The 17,426-nt window shown below is 36.0% G+C and overlaps 1 protein-coding gene across 7 annotated transcripts in view; it reads right to left on the bottom strand.

Moving 5' to 3' along the window:
* Nucleotides 1-17,426, bottom strand: part of DACH1 (dachshund family transcription factor 1) — a 364,372-nt gene that overhangs the window by 28,607 nt on the left and 318,339 nt on the right. For 4 of the 7 annotated variants that reach the window (XM_068929669.1, XM_068929670.1, XM_068929673.1 and 1 more), the window contains 3 exons: nucleotides 13,510-13,657; nucleotides 9,384-9,527; nucleotides 8,855-8,923 (listed from right to left, as the gene is read on the bottom strand). In XM_068929669.1, coding sequence (XP_068785770.1) covers nucleotides 8,855-8,923; nucleotides 9,384-9,527; nucleotides 13,510-13,657 — 361 coding nt within the window. Of the gene's footprint in view, nucleotides 1-4,726; nucleotides 4,794-8,854; nucleotides 8,924-9,383; nucleotides 9,528-13,509; nucleotides 13,658-17,426 lie in introns of all 7 variants that reach the window. The other 3 variants (XM_068929671.1, XM_068929672.1, XM_068929675.1) reach the window with 1 other exon arrangement.

Genomic DNA, 17,426 nt, shown 5'->3' with positions numbered 1-17,426 from the left:
CATGATACTTCATAAATATAGACAGACCTTCTTACTATTTGATGAATCCTAAGTTGAAAATATCTGCCTCTGGGTTTTTGTCCTTGATAAAATACCTAGAAGTTATTATATCTTTTTTTTTTTTTTTTTTAAATCTGGTCTAATGGAATAATAGGTCAAGTAGCCCCAGATTTGAAGATGAACTTCAGAGGAAAGTTCATCACCAGAGAAAAGTCGTCCACCGTTTCATTAGCACAGCTTTAAAGGATTTTTTTTTTAATATATGCGTGGGTCTAGGATAGTCAGTTGTTTGTTTCCATAAGCAGCCTAGCTAAGTAGCAGATGTTTCCTTGGGCAGTTATTCAATATATCTAGAAAAAAAAAAAAAATCTCTTTGCTTTCCAGGCTTCTGACAGCTTTGTTTCCAGCTCCTGACTTCTTTTCCCTGCTGAAATGTCCAACCTTTATAGCAGGCCTGCTCAACAGGTGGGCCGTGGGTCTCTTGCAGCTTGAAAAACCATTTGTTTGGCCCATTAGCTGCTGAGAAGCATCATGTACTGTTTGATTTGTCCAGCTGCCAAGAGGCAGCAACAAGATGTCCAGCAGAAAATGCATATCTCCTAGCTTGTCACGAATCCCTCAGAATGCATGTATCTCCTCATCAGCCACCTGGTCAACCAGCAGATACATACCTCGAGACCATACATGCACATTGCCTCATGCCCAGTCAGCAGTTTGGACAATGAAGTAGTGCAAAGGATTTGGGATATTCAGAAGTAATATGTAGGAGGGGGTTGATCAAGAGGAAAATGGGAGGGTAGCAATATTAGGGAAGCTGAAACAGCGCTGGAATGGGTTGGTGGGCAATCAGGAATATTGCACAGGAAAGTGAAAATGTCTTTCCATTCTGAAAATGACCTGATAAATTGATTTGAGAGTCCTGGCTTTACAGTAACCCCAAACCCCCTTCTGCTAGAAGTCCCATGCAGTAATAAATGAATAACAACAAATCTATACTACTTATTAAGTGGCAATAAAAATGGAATAACTGATGAACAAGTGTCAATTGAATCAAAATGAAGAATTTATAAATGATTTAGCTGAGGTCTATATTTAATATTTCTAAGACATCTTAGTAAGATAAAAGGCAAGAAAAAACACTTAGTAAAATGTATAAAGGGTCAGGCGTTTTCTTTTCCTTAGTTTAATTAATTTATACTGCAGTGAATATATGATCATTAGTTTACATAGCATTATACAGATGGAGGACCTTATCTTCAAGGAACAAATGGAATTTCTTTTGATTTGTAAGAGGAGGAGGAACACTGATAGCAATGGATAGAAATGCAAAGACAGAAGGAAGAAGACCTGGAAAAAAGATAAAATTACTGAGAGGACTCTATAGATGGATAGTGGATAAGTAGAAATAGACTTGATATTGGTCACCACAATCAATATCATGGGCAAAATAAATGAATGGAAGACCGTAAGAAAAGACATTTGAGATAAATATGCTGCAGAGAGAACTAATCTCCCCAGAAAAGAAATAGATGCCCCATCATTTGAGGAGACTGAAAACCAGTTTTAAAAAATCATTAGTTAATTATGAGGGTAGTCTTGCACTGAAAATGTGTCCTCATTGATCACAAAAATTTTCTCTAAGTCTACAAACATAAATACATGTAAAATTATAGATTTAAAGAAATTAGAAGAAGGCTGATGCAGTTGGACTTGGAAGTAAACAGAGAAAATGGAGCGATGGCAGGAACTGGTTGGACAAATAAATAAAAATCAGGCACTGGAAAAGTCTGTGAGAGGGAGCTGGTAACAAGAAACAGTTGAGTGACAAAACTTAGACTGAAGCTGAGTAAACAAGTGATTTGGATGGACTAGACAAGAAAAGGACCCAGTGGTTGAGAACAGAACCAAAAACAGACGAGAGGAGACAGATATGGCAAGAAAGTCAGATAAAGCTATCTGAATAAAAAGAAGTCTCAGAAGGAGAAATCTTGACAAGTAACTGCACACGTGGCAAATGGATGGTGTACTTGCTTAACAAGGATATTAGGTGCAAGAAGTGGAGTTGAGAGGTTGGAATTATGACTAGATATGAATAGAAACGTGCATTAAAAAGCCTGATTCGTATGAGATAAAAAAGAGAGAAGAAGAGAGATTGTAAGACTTTGAAACGGGTATTAGGATTGACCCAGAAGCCAGAGGTGAGAAAGAAATAAGAATAAGATAGCTTGATGGGGACACTGTTAAAGGTGATACAGTGTGCGAGAAAAATGAAAGGAAGATTCTATGCCCAAGAGCATAAAATGTAACCCAAGATTGTCTTTTATTTAATATCTCAACAAATATCTTTAAAACTCCCATGACAAAATGGTCACACAGCTCACAACAATGCATTACCATTTATCAGTTACCATGTTAGTTTTATCACAGTGAGTCTAAGATTCAAATTTTACTTGATCCGTAAGGTTGTCACATGTCACCTCATGGTGAAACTTCAGATTACTTAGTTTACTGTTTAAAAGGAATGCTCTAAAAAACGGTTACCTATTACCCTAGGACATTACTGAAAATGTTAAGCTAAACACTCAACTATTAGGAAATGCCAAAATTAAGACTTAACATATGAAAGAAGTTGAGATGATGATTCACGCCTTTTCTGCAAAGCATGCTGTCTAATGATGAAAGTATTATATATGAAGCAGGTATTATATAAAGCCTAAGGACACACACGGAGCACTGAAGATAAAGAAAATATTGGATAGATATCCATTAATTCAATTCTTCCCTCACCTCCTGAACTGAATGAGGCAGGGTACTGTGAAAAATACAGTATCTAATCATATAATTAAAGATTATATCATGATGCATACACAAAGAAGGCTGAACAAAGGTAAGGAAGACAACCTTAATTCTACCATTTCCTAATTTTGGAATGCTTGACTTTAAAGCCTTGATAATAGCCTCTTCCAATAAACTTTTTGATCTCATAAGAAATATTGTCGCACATTTAGATATGCTTTTGTTCAAGATTTTTACATCAGAAACAAAACTGCACGCAAAGGCTTCACAGAACCACTAAAAGCGCTCTTTCAGCGTGTGAGTTCCTAAGATAGGTATCTTTCAAACATAAATATAGCAAGAAAGAATCAAAGACTATAATTTGCTGAGATTATTACACTGATTTTACTTGTTGAAGAATAGATTAAATAGGTTTCCAACCAAGGCAGAAAACAATTTAGGTTATGTTTTCAGACAAATGATTGAAGATACATATAAGCACTTCTTATTTATGCGGAGGGCAGCTGCGGGGCAGCATTTGCCTAGTACTTGGACGGCAAAACACACATATTGAGTATAGCAGAGTTAGATCATAATTTATTTTTCATTCTTTCTCCATAGCCCTGAAAGGCTTTAAAAGAAGTAGTCATATGGGACTACTCAGGCAGTGCGCTAAGTTGCAGTTGCTCTTTTTCTGTATTTCTGGAACTGTTCAACAACTCCATTTCCTGCCTGATCCTTTCTGGGAGGAAAACAGACCCTCTGCTTGCTTGCAGCCAAGGTGAAAAGAGTTTGAGAGATACTGTGAATGTAGTACAACAGATGGTCCTGGAAGCTTTTATACGTGTGGTAGCAGAGTGGCTCTTCTTCTTAATCAGGAAAGGATAGTTTGAAGCCATTAGCATTACACGTAACTGTGTTGTTAGTATGAGCCTACAGCCAAGGTGGAAAGCCGTGATAAAGGCCAGAAGAAACGGTCTATGGGAAAGGGCTTAGTAAGCATAAGTTCATCTTGTTGAGGGACAGGGAGAGTAGATAACTGACAGATTTTGATGAGGAAAGGCTGATGAACTGCTAGAAGGGAAACGTATACACATATATTTGCAGTAGAATGAGGACCTGGTATATGAAATTCTGATCGCTGATCAAAGAGAACAAATACTGGGCTACAGAAGAGTACCTAGGAGGGGAAGAGTGATGGAGAGAGAGGAGTGGGACAAGAAAAATTTCAGAATGGGTAAAGGGCAAATTATTTCTTTGAACATAAAGAAACATTTGAAAACAAACAAACAAACAAACAAATATAATAGGCCTGAGAATTCAATGAAGCTGGTCAGGATAAGAAGAAAAACCTGTTAGAAGAGAGTGACAGAGCTGGTTTCAGAAGAAGCCGGAATGAAGGGATGTGGAAGTTGGAAATGAGCTGAAAAAGACAGGGCGTTACTAGAAAATAAGAAAGAAATGGAGTAGATAAGCAAAAGAGCAGCCTGAGAGACATATAATTCGGTTAAGCTTCCTGTTCTCATAAGGACGGCTTTGTAAAAAAAAAAAGCACAAAAACCAGAAAAGCCAGGCTGGGAAAAGGAAGACATGAGTGAGATATCAGGTGAAAAGAAAAGAACGGTTAGTAGGGAGCACAGTGCAAAAGTAGGCAATTTTTGGTGAGTTTAGCTAACGTGTAAAGGAAGAGATGGAACGAAGATTATGCATATACAGGATTTGGGAGGGGAAACTCTTGGGAGACAGAACATGAGGAATGAGAGATTTACAGAGGAAAAAGAAAAACTAATAATGTAGGTAGACAAATATATGATAGGTAAGCAGATGGAGAAGAGAAAGCCAATGGAAAAAAGGCAGAAAATAAGAGCGGTAGTAAATGTCATTTGTTCTAGTTCTTATTAAGAGGTCTGGTAACAAAACAATAAAAGTCAAACATTTTCTTGTATGGTACCTTTTTGTGTGGGATGAGGGGGTCTTGGGAAACCGGATTGGGAGCTAGGCATAGGCATCTAGTGAACCTACAATATGTACGGAGAAGAGGATAATCTGCTTTATTGTTATTTTAAACAGAAGCAAAAAAGAAAACAATTAAAACCAGTGTCTACACCAGTTCCTAATAAAAACTTAGTATCTGCTTGTATCTGTTAAAATATATGTAAGTATGTCTGAGTTTCATATTTGGATTTTTTTACTATGATTATTTGTTAGCATTTTATGGATAACCCAGTAAACTGTTATCTACCCAATATTTGAAAAAATGAACTAAAATACCCTTTATTGCTTATTTTTATAGTCTCATATTCAAATTCTTTCTATATATCTTTCCCATTTTAAAAAAGACTTTACATAAACTTAAATGTGATTTTGAATGAGTGCTACATCACAAAAAAAAAAAGAATATATTCCACTTATTGACAAATGCAATCATCTTTTACCTTAAATTAGTCTTGTTACCTTAAATTAGTCTTGTTCCTTACTCATAAAACCGATATTTAAAAATATCAACATTAAGTATAATTTCAAGTTGACAGGAATCTTTTTTATTTATAATAAATAGGAGATAAAATCCTTATTTTTAGTCATTATTTCCCTGCATAATATTTTATTAAATACTGACATTACACTTGCTAGTTCAATTATTTCACTTCCCCACGGAATACTGAAGCTCTCCTACGTTTATTTGCTTAGTTATAGAACTGCAGAGCATGTTCAATATAGTAAATTTAAAAGATTAATGATTGTGGTTAAAGACACTACTACCCCAGCTATACTTTGATATACTGATACAGATAGATAAAGGCATAGATATACTTCTGAGAGGATTAGCAAAGGCATAAGTATTTCCCTAGTAAATATTTCTTCCAGAAACTAAAAGCATGAAAGATATAATATTACATTCTATATTATAGAATATATTCTATACTCTATGGAATAATTCTTCTACAGTACATAGTACAGTATATAACATAACATTTACAGATACCGAAACACCATCTAAGTACATAATTGAACTCTTAAAAAACTGGAAGGATGTGCCCTGTGAAAATTGGAAAGAGCTTTGGAAAAATCCCCAGTCTCAGCCACTGAAAATAATTTGTAGAGTTTTGCAGCTAAATTCACTAATTCACTCCTTCTCTATTGAGCATATTTTATGCCGGAGCTGCAGGAATCAAGCATTTCCTTCCCTGCAACTGTCTCTGCTCATTTCTGCAAACCATTGCTGTGTTAAACGCTGAAATAGGAATTCAGAGATTATCTTTGTTTTTCTCTCAGTGCTCCCTTTCCTGACATCTAGGCTGATGCAGAGGAAGAAATAGAACGTGCACCAAAAGCAGGAGGAGATGTGAGCTTGATGCGGGGGAATGGGGGGGGACGGACTGTGATGTGGTACCAAGCAGGAAAGGTGGATAAGGGGGATGTCAACGGCGTGTGGATTCACGAAATGGCTGGACAAGCAGCGTAGGTGACGGGAAGGACAGAAGGTGCTGTAGTTGAAGAAACAACAAGGGTAGCATGAAACTGAGTCCAGAAGAAAAGGCTTAAAGAATGGGTATTTAGGCATTATGAGGTTAGGGGGAAATAAAACGTACAGACAGAAAAGAGAATGAGATTAGCTGTCAAAAAAAGCTGAAACTGAAGCAAGGAAAACGCAACTAGGAGGAACTGGGACACAGAGATACAGGAGCAGCAGGAATACACAGTAAAGGGAGCACGGAGGAAAGGGAGCTCTTGGGGAATCTCCAATACTGGAAGTGAACATGAAGAGTCGTGACATGCACATTACTCTTCTATTAATAATTATTTCTGAAACCTGTCACCTTTATTATGGCTGATCCACAAAGACAATAACCTTCTACTGCTATATTTGTTTCAGAGAGCTACACATGTTACAAAGTTTTGTGTGGTAGATCTAAAAGTTATCAGCTGCTGTATATGATGGCTAGGGTGAATATATTAAACGATAAGAAATTACTAAGTCTATCTCTTGCTTCTTTTTCCCTCCCTAAAAACTGCTTTACTTGTATGCTAAGACTGCAAAGTAGAGACAGAAAATGTCAGAATTAAGGTTGCCTTTGCAATGCAATCCAGTATCATGATCAAAATATATTATGGTTCAGTCTTTAATTAAATAATCTTATGTTTATTTGCTTGTTTGTTTTTTCTTGCACTTCCCTGAGCAGAAGAATAATGGAAAAATCGACATTAATGGTAGTGTTCCCTGTAAGACCTTGATTTCATTTGTTACAGAAATTGTATATTTATATATTATAAATTATATATTATATTATAAATCATTATATATTTATATAATGAGCATAAGTAGGCAGAGAATAGTTGGAAGAGAAAGAATAATCATGGTTAAAAAACCTTAAATGTTGTTCCTGTGTAATTTGAGATTGGGTCCTTTAAAATATCATCTTCCAGAATACTTAGTAATTGTTCGTTGCTGATTTTATGAATATGCAGCTTGGTATCTCAGCTCACAATTGAAACCGAATTTAACATCAACAGTGATCTGAATGTATACTGACTAAAAACACAAAGTATCCTGAAGTAAGAGCTGGTCCTTGTTACTTGAAAGTTAAACAACTTGTCACCTTAATCTTTCTGTGACTCAGTTTCCCATCTTTAAAATAGGACTACTCCAAACTTGACTTCCCTGCAGGAATGTTCTGAAGATAAAGTAATTAATTTTTGCAAAGAGCTCCGATACCACAGTGACTAGTGTAATAGAAAGGACTCCAATGAGATTAGAAGTCTGTCTTCTCATCAGTCTTTTTGTAGCAAAGATGTCATGAGGAAGCAAAAAATTATGATAAAATAACATAATGACTGGATTCTTACTAAATGAATTCAATCAAAAGGTGCTTTGAATAAGGCATATGTTTTATGGGAGGAAAAACATGATTCTGGAACAAAAAACATCATGATGTATACCCACTTCCCAGGCAACTTTTAATCTGGCATAACCTATCTTCTGAGTTACTGACTTTGCAGACAACTTGCTTTAAATATAAATGTTGGTGTGTATACGCATGTGTGTTTTTCTTACATAAGAACTTACTGCCTTTTTTGTATTTGTTTTCTATGCGCAATATACTAAAAGCTTGTTGATTTTTTATTTTGTTGTTACAGTCTCCTTATGGCACACCAGTATCAACTCTTTAGGAGTTAGAAAAAGTGATTAAATAACACACAGTAGATGTCAAATGATACTCTTAAGATGATTGACTTCAAAATGCAAAATAAAGGCAATTGAGAGTGATTACTGGAGCTAATCATTTTAGGCTTGCCTTTGAAAATTGCACCTTCATTTACAATTGAAAACAAATGCTATTTTTGCTGTTTAGTATTCATGTAGGTAGATTTAGCTTGTTGAGCGGAGAAGACATTATAACATAAATGCTATCTTAAAAATTTGTTCTTTACTAATAGCTCAGTGTTTGCAATATATATACATTTAGATTCACAGAGGAAGAAATATGAATCCCTTCAGTATTTCACATCTAAATTTACTCAGCAGATTTGTTTTATTAAAATGTAAATAATGGGATAGAGAACATGGGGTAAACGAAAAATCCAAGAAGGGAATAAATGGTTTATTTATCGTTAGTGTTTACAGCAGCTTACTGAAGCACACCTTTCAATAACTGCCACTGAATATTTGCTGTGAAGTTCTCATCAGGCCTTGAATGTTACACATTAGGTTTAGCCATTTATATAGTTAAAGGGCTCAAAATGTTTCAAATATACCTTTAAAAACACTGTTATCCTAAATCTATCTATATATATTTTCACAAAAACTGCATTTAGCATGTCTAGGATTCAGCCCAACATTGCTTCAAATTAATTATTCTTCTTTAATTGCTTTGTATAAACAGAAATGACCTATTAATTTAAAGAAAATCTATCAGCACAGAATGTATTCTCTCTGATAAACAGGCAAGATGAACTTGACCTTGTTTGAACTTGTTTTGATGTGGCCCAGATGGTAGGCTACATGCTTGAATAGCAGTCTAAAGCTGAGGAAAAACTCATATAGCAAGATCTAGATTTATAGCCTTTTGCAAATTCCTACCTTGTATTGTCCTTTCAGCATCTGTTCTGCCCCCGCTGCGGTCAGCTTCTATCTCTGGGGTCAGAGAGTCTAGAAGCACAGAAAGGTAAGACTGACACATATTTCATTGGATTCTTATAGCCCTTTTTACAACCTGTTACTCCAATGCTGAATTACAATACAATCAACCTTTGTCAGTTTTTTTAATGTTGAACAATGACTGGAGGCCAGGACAATTTTTTGTTAGACTAGGAAGATTAATGAGCAATAGATTTTTCAAGCTTAAAGGGGGGGAGAGGGAGGGAAGGGAGAGGAGAAAAAGAAAAAAAAAATTGACTTTTCAAGCTAATAATATAAAATTGCACCAGTTTGGACATTCTCTCCAGTAAATTTATTTGCACATGATATACATAGTCACAAAACAACAAAGAGAGAAAACAGATCGTTTTCCTCCGAAACACACACCATGTTATAAATTATCAATATTATAAGCTTCTTTTGGCACTTAAACTAAAAGTTAATGACACAGAGGCAAAAACTGGCTTCTTACCATTTAGGGCCCTGAGACTATCTGTCGAAGCTGCCTGTTTCAGCGTCTGTTCTGCTTGCTCCCGTCGTTTAGTCTCAAATTCAAGTGCTTCCTGCAATTTCCTCTTTGCCTTCTTTTCCTTCTTTAACCTTTTCTGAATTATTGCTGGGAAAAATAAAATCAGTATGCTCAAGTTTGGGTCTGAAGCTTGGTTACATGATTAACTATGAAGAGTTCCTAGGAATTAGGCAACTGCCTCAGTTCATATAAACTGTTTAATTTTTCAACACTGATTTAAAATACTTGATATTTGCTGGAATCACAACGGGATATTTTAAGAGCTACTGTTCTACACCATGCTCCTGCACACTGAATATTCAGCTACAGCTTTTTTTTTAGAAACAGAGATAAGGACGATGTGAATGCCCAAAGCAGAAAGCCCTGGATCTGGCCATGAAATTTACTTTTTGCACCCTCTGACGCAGGTATGCTGCTGCCTCCAGAGGCCAGGAGTTTCTGGGATGAAGCCCACCATTTTGTAACCCCCCTCGGCGCAGGGACAGCGCGTGCACAGCGCTCGGTGTCGCCTGCCTGCCTGCCGCGTCTCTCCCACCAGAGGGAGACCGGACCGCTCGGCCGCAGCAGCTCGGCCCGCACCCCGCGGCCGCCTTCGCTCCTCCGGCACCGCGCTCAGGCCCCCGGCTTGCAAAGATCAGGATGAAAGTGGATCGTACAAGTGGTGCTTTTAGAGAAACTTTTTTTTTTTTTTTCTATGTTATCAGTGAGTTCCTTGCAACGTGCAACCACAGGAGTAAAACTTCCATGGTCCCTAACCGAAGCAACGCACCAGGTTGTATCCCTGATGGAGAAGAATAAGGTGAAGCAATTTTTGCTAGTTAGTGAAAACCAAACCGAGCCTCTAAAGAAATCATATAAAGTTCCACAGCACATCATTTTCTTCCCCATCACATCCCACCCCTTCTTACAAGGCGCCTCCAGGGTTTTCAGGGATGTGCACACGTACTAAAATAAGGGAGGCTGATTTTCCATAAGATCTCCACGGATAGCCCTCTTCTGGAGAGCCTGTTATTGTCAGGCTAACTGCAGAAGAACGGCCATTAACAAAACCACACACGCTAGGCTTGACCAAAGATTCATCTACTCTTGTATACCTCTGCCAGTACACGCTCCCAGTTTCCAGCAGTCTGTGACGGAGTCATCTTTCACAAAATACAAACAAAACTTTTAAAGTGAACCATTGTCATTATTACTATTTAATGTATATTCTAAGAATGAGCACTTCTGGGGTGACCTGGGATATTTTGTATTGCTATACTGAACAGTCTGACACAAAATGAATATAAATAACTATTTTGACTACGGGGTAGGTAAGTCATTTACATCCGAGATACTGGAATTTTGGCTCTTTTTCGTTTGGTATAGTATTGACTATTTTGTACATTTATTAGCTTATCCTATCAAAGTACAGGTATCTATACAAAGGCTAAACTAAATACATTTTGAATCACTGCACGGGTTTTAATGTTTTCATTTTAAGTACTTTGAAAGTGATTGCAATAAATGAGAAGGAAACATATGTTGCTTTCTGAATTAAAATGTCATCATGGCTGACACTTTGTAGATGTGACTACAGCAGTCAGAGCCAGAATTAGCAAACCCTTACTGTGTAGCTGCTCACAGAAGAGATATTATCCTACTTTCACTAGCTGATGAGACACATCCTACAGTCTTAGGAATCACTAATTGGAATACATACAAAGAAAGAAGGAAATAGTACAGCAAATAGGCAGCGCTATAGAAGATACTGTAGCAGCAGTGAATTTAATATTCCCAGAAATGGCTAAAATATTCAGATAATCTGCCACCAAAGAAAAAAGATATTTGTTTTGTTTTAAGACGACTAGCAACAGATAGACATTGATATAGGTTGCCTAATGCTGAAGATCATGGGAAGAGGTTTCATCTAATGGGATTTGACCTGTGTGTGACACAGTCCACATGTTTATACGCCATAGCATTTAAGTGTATTTCAGCTTTTTCACAGTAAAGCTCTTAACTTAATAGGGCTATGGTTACACTCCTCTCAGCTTGCTCACAGTTCCATTAAAACATGCGAAATATTCTTTAAAGTATGACAGTTGCTATTTGGAAAACTAATAGGAGGTAAAGCTTCCTATATATTTTTCTGTCTTTAATTGAAGAAATGAATTCTCGATGTAATCATAACCTGGCATTACTTCTTTTCTCCTATTTGGCTCTGTCCATTTTAAAGAATAACTTATTATTTTTCTTTCTTTTATATCACAGAATCCCCTAGCAGAGACAGTCATCCTCATTATATCTATTTTACTGCATACCACTATTAAGTGCTCAATTCCATTCCTCTTTGTTCTGACTCTTTTACCAGTGCAATATCATCATTAGAGGGATACATGTAAAAAAGCAGGCAACACATAGTGCTGAAAATAACACTGGCAATTATTTCAGTATCCTGCATAAAATAAGCTCTTCCTTGACTTACAAGTTTGAGTGAAATTCAGTTTGCCTAATTTTAGCTGTTCAAAACATATGTGTCTAGTCCAGCCTAGTCAATTTTATTCCCTTTAGAGCTCACAGGGAGAAAAACAATTCTCCACAATGTAATTGATCCCACTTACCTGCCTGAGAACAGGATGCAGGAAATTTTCTTTCTTTATTGACTAAAAAGGGAACTTATATTCTGAGCTTAAACTAGTGCTTCACTTGTAGGTGGCTTAACTAAGGTCAGATGGTTCCCCACTTTTACCTTTTCTGCAGCGCATATGGTTGCCCGAGTCTGAATAGGAAGATATGATCAAGTTGTTGGGGGACATAGAATTAGACAAAATTGTGAAGAATAAGTTAACTCTTTTAGAAAATTATTTTAAAAGTGTAAGTAGTGTGACGGTATTGAGCAAAATAGGCCAGTTGTGGACAATGGGACGATTCATTGCACAGTTATGATAATTATTAATAGTAAATGTCTTTAATAATATATTCTCATAAGTTTAAAAACGGAAATTAATGGTGTGACAGTCATAACCTTTAATGGGTCAAGGCATGAAATAGGATTACATCGCTTACTTACTGAGAGAATGTTGTTTAGATAAAGATATAATGATACTGTTTGAATTCTAGTCTTCTCAGTTTGAGCTCTTACACAGGGATATCTTATTTAGCCGTTTCACAGAAAATTAAACTGGGCAAAAAAAGAGTTACAATTCTAGCCCTCCAAAAATACATTTTTCACTTGTCAAGGTCTATGTTAAACACCTAGTGAACCCCAGAGGTTAACTGTCCCTTGCAGAGTAATTAGACACTATTATTAAAAGGTAAGACATACACATATAGAAAAGTAGAACCCTAAAGCAAGACGTGAACATGCTTGCAATGCAAATAGTTAATGCAAATTACTGTAAACTGTCTTACCTTTATTATTATTGTTTTAGATGGTATATTGAAACATTATAAAGAAATTATTAAAAAATGTTTAATATATTGCTTGCATACGTTTTACAGGGCGTTAATTTTCTACTAATGTTGCCTTATCAAGAAGAACCGTAGCTGTTCCTCTCATAAGGAACAGATAAGCAGGTATTTAACCTACTGAGCATTAAAAAGGGCTTAAATATTAGTAATGTCTCCATAACTATTATATACCTATTGCCTAAATGTGCCTAAATATGACCCTACCACATAAAAGCAGAGATAGGAGCTCATCAAACCTTGCAGATTCTTAAATTTGATATAAACTGTGTTTGGATTAAGAAGCTATCCCTTTTTGATAGGGGATAATAACCTGCCAAAGTCCATAACTGCAGTTATGCCATTTAAAATTGCATTGCATACTACTGATATGTTGTAACAAGTAATACTGAAGGAAAAAAACTGAGAAAAAGGAAGGTCCTCATTCTAAATCTCATGAAGGTACCACACAGAATTTGTTTCTGTGTGGCAGTTTGTATAAATTCCTGCATTGCTGTCAGCCTGGCTATAAAATGAGCTAAGAGGAAGAGTTTTGATCAAAATCTGGTCTTTGATTAAAATGAGGTTTTCTAAGCAAATAGATTACAAAGATGTTATGTCTGCTTAAGTGTCTGTAAGATACCTCTGTTCTTCTGCTCCACAGCCAACTGTTTTTCAAGTGTTTCCCTCAGTTCTCGTTCCCTGAAGAGCTCCATCTTCAGCTCTGTCTTTTCCAGTTGGACCTGTTTCTCTTGAGCTCTGGCATTGTCTATAGCAACCTTTAGTAGACCCTGTTTAAAGATAAAGTTGGATATTGTAATGTTTGAAGAATGTTAGAGCAGCTAACATAATAAAAAACTTCTGTTGTTTTTCTTTCATTAGTCATGTGATATTTCAGCAATGAAATAATCCTGCTACAAACTCATAGCATACCAATTATCACCAGCAATTTTTTACTGTAATGAATTTTAGCAGGTAGACAAAATCTATAAAAAGACAGGGAGTCAAGTTTCCAAAGTAGACTCAAGGTGGCCAGTGAATATGCATATAAATAATGTGAACAAGTTACAGGGATAGGTTTATTCTTTATAAGAGATAAAAGTGCAACAGGCAAGTATACACAAGGTGCTTGTCAGTGACTAAAATAAAAGGCTGTCCCACTGAAAAAGAAGTGGCAGTCTCACTATTTATCATCCATAGAATAGCAAATTCAATCACTAGTATAACTTGAGCCAATGGAAATTACCAAAGGGATTTATTAAAGAAAGAATCTTTTAAAAATGTGCCATTTTGCTCATTATTAGTTTATTAGAGTAGGAAGTAGTTATCTCTGTAAAGTAGTAATCATCTCTGTCTTGAAAAGTCTGTTCACTGAATATCTCGCAGCAGAGATCAACATGCAAATATCTCTCACTTTCTTGACCTGAGACTGTTGAAATAAATTGCAACTTCTTTTTGCTATTGTATCAGTACCTAACGCTCCATCCTATTGTAAATTTTTCTTGAGATTTCCTTCTTTTTCCCGAGAAAATAGAAAGATCCCAGCATAGCCAATAGCTAGATAGTTCGGACACTGAGACAGGGTATGAAAAAGAGAAGAAATGCGATTGAGAGAAATGAATATGGAAAGAGGAAAGAGGAAAGATTTCTGTATTCAGAAGCCTGGCCATCAGGCTCTTGGGATTATAACTAAATCTCTCCTTGAAGCTATCATAGTAAAGGCAGATAATTAAGTATGGAGTATGGATAGGAACCTGACTCTTCTATATCCCAGGCAGGTCTCCTGACAACTTAACTGTTGTGATAATTTGACCCAACAGAGATTTAATTACTGATATAAAACAAAACAATGGCAACAAGAGAGACTGAAGAATACTCCTCAATGGCTATGTCAGGGGAGCATTCAGCTAACAGGTAAGAGGTTCATGATCAAGACCCTGTTTCAAAATAAGCATAGTAAGGCCTTGAAATCATGTCCCCCAACTCCCAAACGAATTCCTTCTCTGCTCAGGCAAGTTTCCTAACTTAGATTCTGCGTTGCATATTTTTCACTAAATCTCTTTAACATATCCCCCAAAGGAATGAAAAAAATATCCAACATCATGATACTAGAAAAACAGGAAAAAGTACTTTTCGTGAGTGTTACTCTGCACATTTCTTCTCCTAGCTTTCCCAATGTCAATGCCTGCTTTTAAATTTGTGTCCTTCGAGCCCCTTTTATGTCCAGCTGTTTTCAGAGGCTATTATTTTCAGTATTCCTCATCCTCATTCTTAGCTAAATTGTTGCCTCAAGTGTTGTCTAAGTCAGAGCTTAATGCTTTGCAGTTCTATTGCATTTCTATCTATTAAAGTCCACAGGAGCCAAAAGAACTCAACACCTTCAGACTGCAAGGACCAGATGGTCATGAAAATGCTGCATACTATAGGTGAGGGAAGTATGATATTTACATTAATGAGTATGGAAGCATATTTGAAAGGATCTATCAACCTCAGCACAACAAATTTGCTTACAAATATGCTTATGGTTTTAGCAGCTTTCTTTAAAAGAACTGAAAGCTATTCTAAAATATCTAACGCAAAAGTATTTTGTCTTGAATTTTAAACTTGGGTGACTACTAAAGAGAAACATTTAAAGCTAAATAAGAAGCCCAACAGCCATATTCAAAGTAAAATATGATTTAAAATACTTGTAAGGACTTCCCAATCTATTTTTGTAATATTCTAAAATTCTGGCCCCCATTATTACAGAAAAAAAAAAAAAAAACGTTATGTTTACAGCCATCACAAACTATATCTTCTGTAAAGGATGCTACTGAAATAGTTAGAAAATCAAGTGATAGGATCTGTAGGAGTTATTTACCAATACCAGACTTTGGCATATGCTGGAACTCTAAAATACTATAATTCCCTCCAGTTTGTCACGTACTGGAACACGTGATTCATCCAAATCACTAATAAACCAAACCAAGTGAAGCTATATAAACAAGTATTCTTTTATGCAAAATAAATTGTCACAAAATTTTAAAGGTGTAAACTCCTTTCCTCCAAATTCTGACAATCCATCTTGTTTAACAATAAAATTAAGCTGCTAAGGCAACTGCCATCTTTACTCAATTCAACTACATTCATGCACATGTTTCTTCTTCATCAGGAACAAACAATTAGTAACAAATGAAAGAGATCATTACATCAAGTGCCCTTTTAGATCACCCCAATTAAAACTTTAGTTTAGCTGTATTTTAATTCTAAGATACCAAATTCTAATTTTCTGCTCTGATTGCTCTTGTTGACTTATCTTTGAAAGATGTACTCTCAGTGCAAAGCCTAGAGATTATTTAGCAAGATGCCAATGTTGGCACCACTTAATGTGTTGATTGGTTGTATTATCAGTAGCAGTTTAAAATAAATTACTATTAAACTATTATTGTCCTTGGCTGACAAAACACAATATTTTGGTGTTCTTTAAATATGAAACAATCATTATGAATAAGCATGGAGAATAATGCCACAGTTTAACGCTGATGTGTGTTATTTTATATTAAGAATTGCTGCAAAATATGAAGCTCCCAAAAGCATATCACATCTTCTGTTGAATTTCTACATCATACTTCCTCCCTCCACCTTCCCTTTTTTTATACTTGCTGCTAACATAGCTAATGGTAATACATTACCTATGCTGATTATGTCTGAAAAATATTAGCTTTTTGGAGCCAAGACCCACTAGGGACTACTTATAAGCTACACAAAATTAAGTTTCATTTTTAGAAGTTAAATCAGTGCACATCAGTAGGCGTCCAACGCAAAAAAAAAAAAAAATCTGCACTACAGCCAAACTGATACATATGCAAAAGTGCTGTTGCTGCCAGTGACAGCTCTAATGCAAAAATACTGGAAACATTCAATATCTCCCTGTTTTCAGTGCAGAAGTGGGTGAGAAAATCAACTAAAAAGTACAGCATTTAAAAATCATCAATGCACTTTGGAATAGGGATAGCAACTTCAGAGTTGTATGAAATTCTATTAATTCTCCCAGTGGATCATCTGTAAAAGATTATACAAAATACAGTATGTCCAACTTGTATTTGCTATGGCTAATCCTCTAACCTGATATTAAATCAATATGCTGCCAATGACAACGGGAAATGCAGTGCAACTCACGACATTAACAAAAAGAAAATATTTCCCTTTAGGGAAGGTCAGATGTTACGGAGGCTGGATAATGATAACTGTAGTGAATACGCTCAGATTCCAGATTTGTTTTTAATACAATATGGCTCTATCAGGAGCCAGGTTTTGCACATGCCATTCCATTTTCCGCCTGTATGTCACCATTAATAAAATTTCTTGATTTCAAGATAATGTAAAAAGTTGACATTGCTCCCCTGGAGATTTATAGACCACTATGATACTATTTGTTTATTTTACTGTACTTATTTTAGTATTTTCCATTGACAAATTCTTCATAAAAGTCCTCCCTCCCCAAAAAGTCAGGCTGATGTTTCTTCCCATTCACTGACTATTGATAATTCTCCCATGTATCTGAAAATACCATCTTGTTAG

Source organism: Struthio camelus, chromosome 1 (genome assembly GCF_040807025.1).
Source record: "Struthio camelus isolate bStrCam1 chromosome 1, bStrCam1.hap1, whole genome shotgun sequence".
NCBI lineage: Eukaryota > Metazoa > Chordata > Aves > Struthioniformes > Struthionidae > Struthio > Struthio camelus.
The sequence above is the reverse complement of the archived record's forward strand: the minus strand, read 5'-3'. Positions and strand labels throughout refer to the sequence as shown.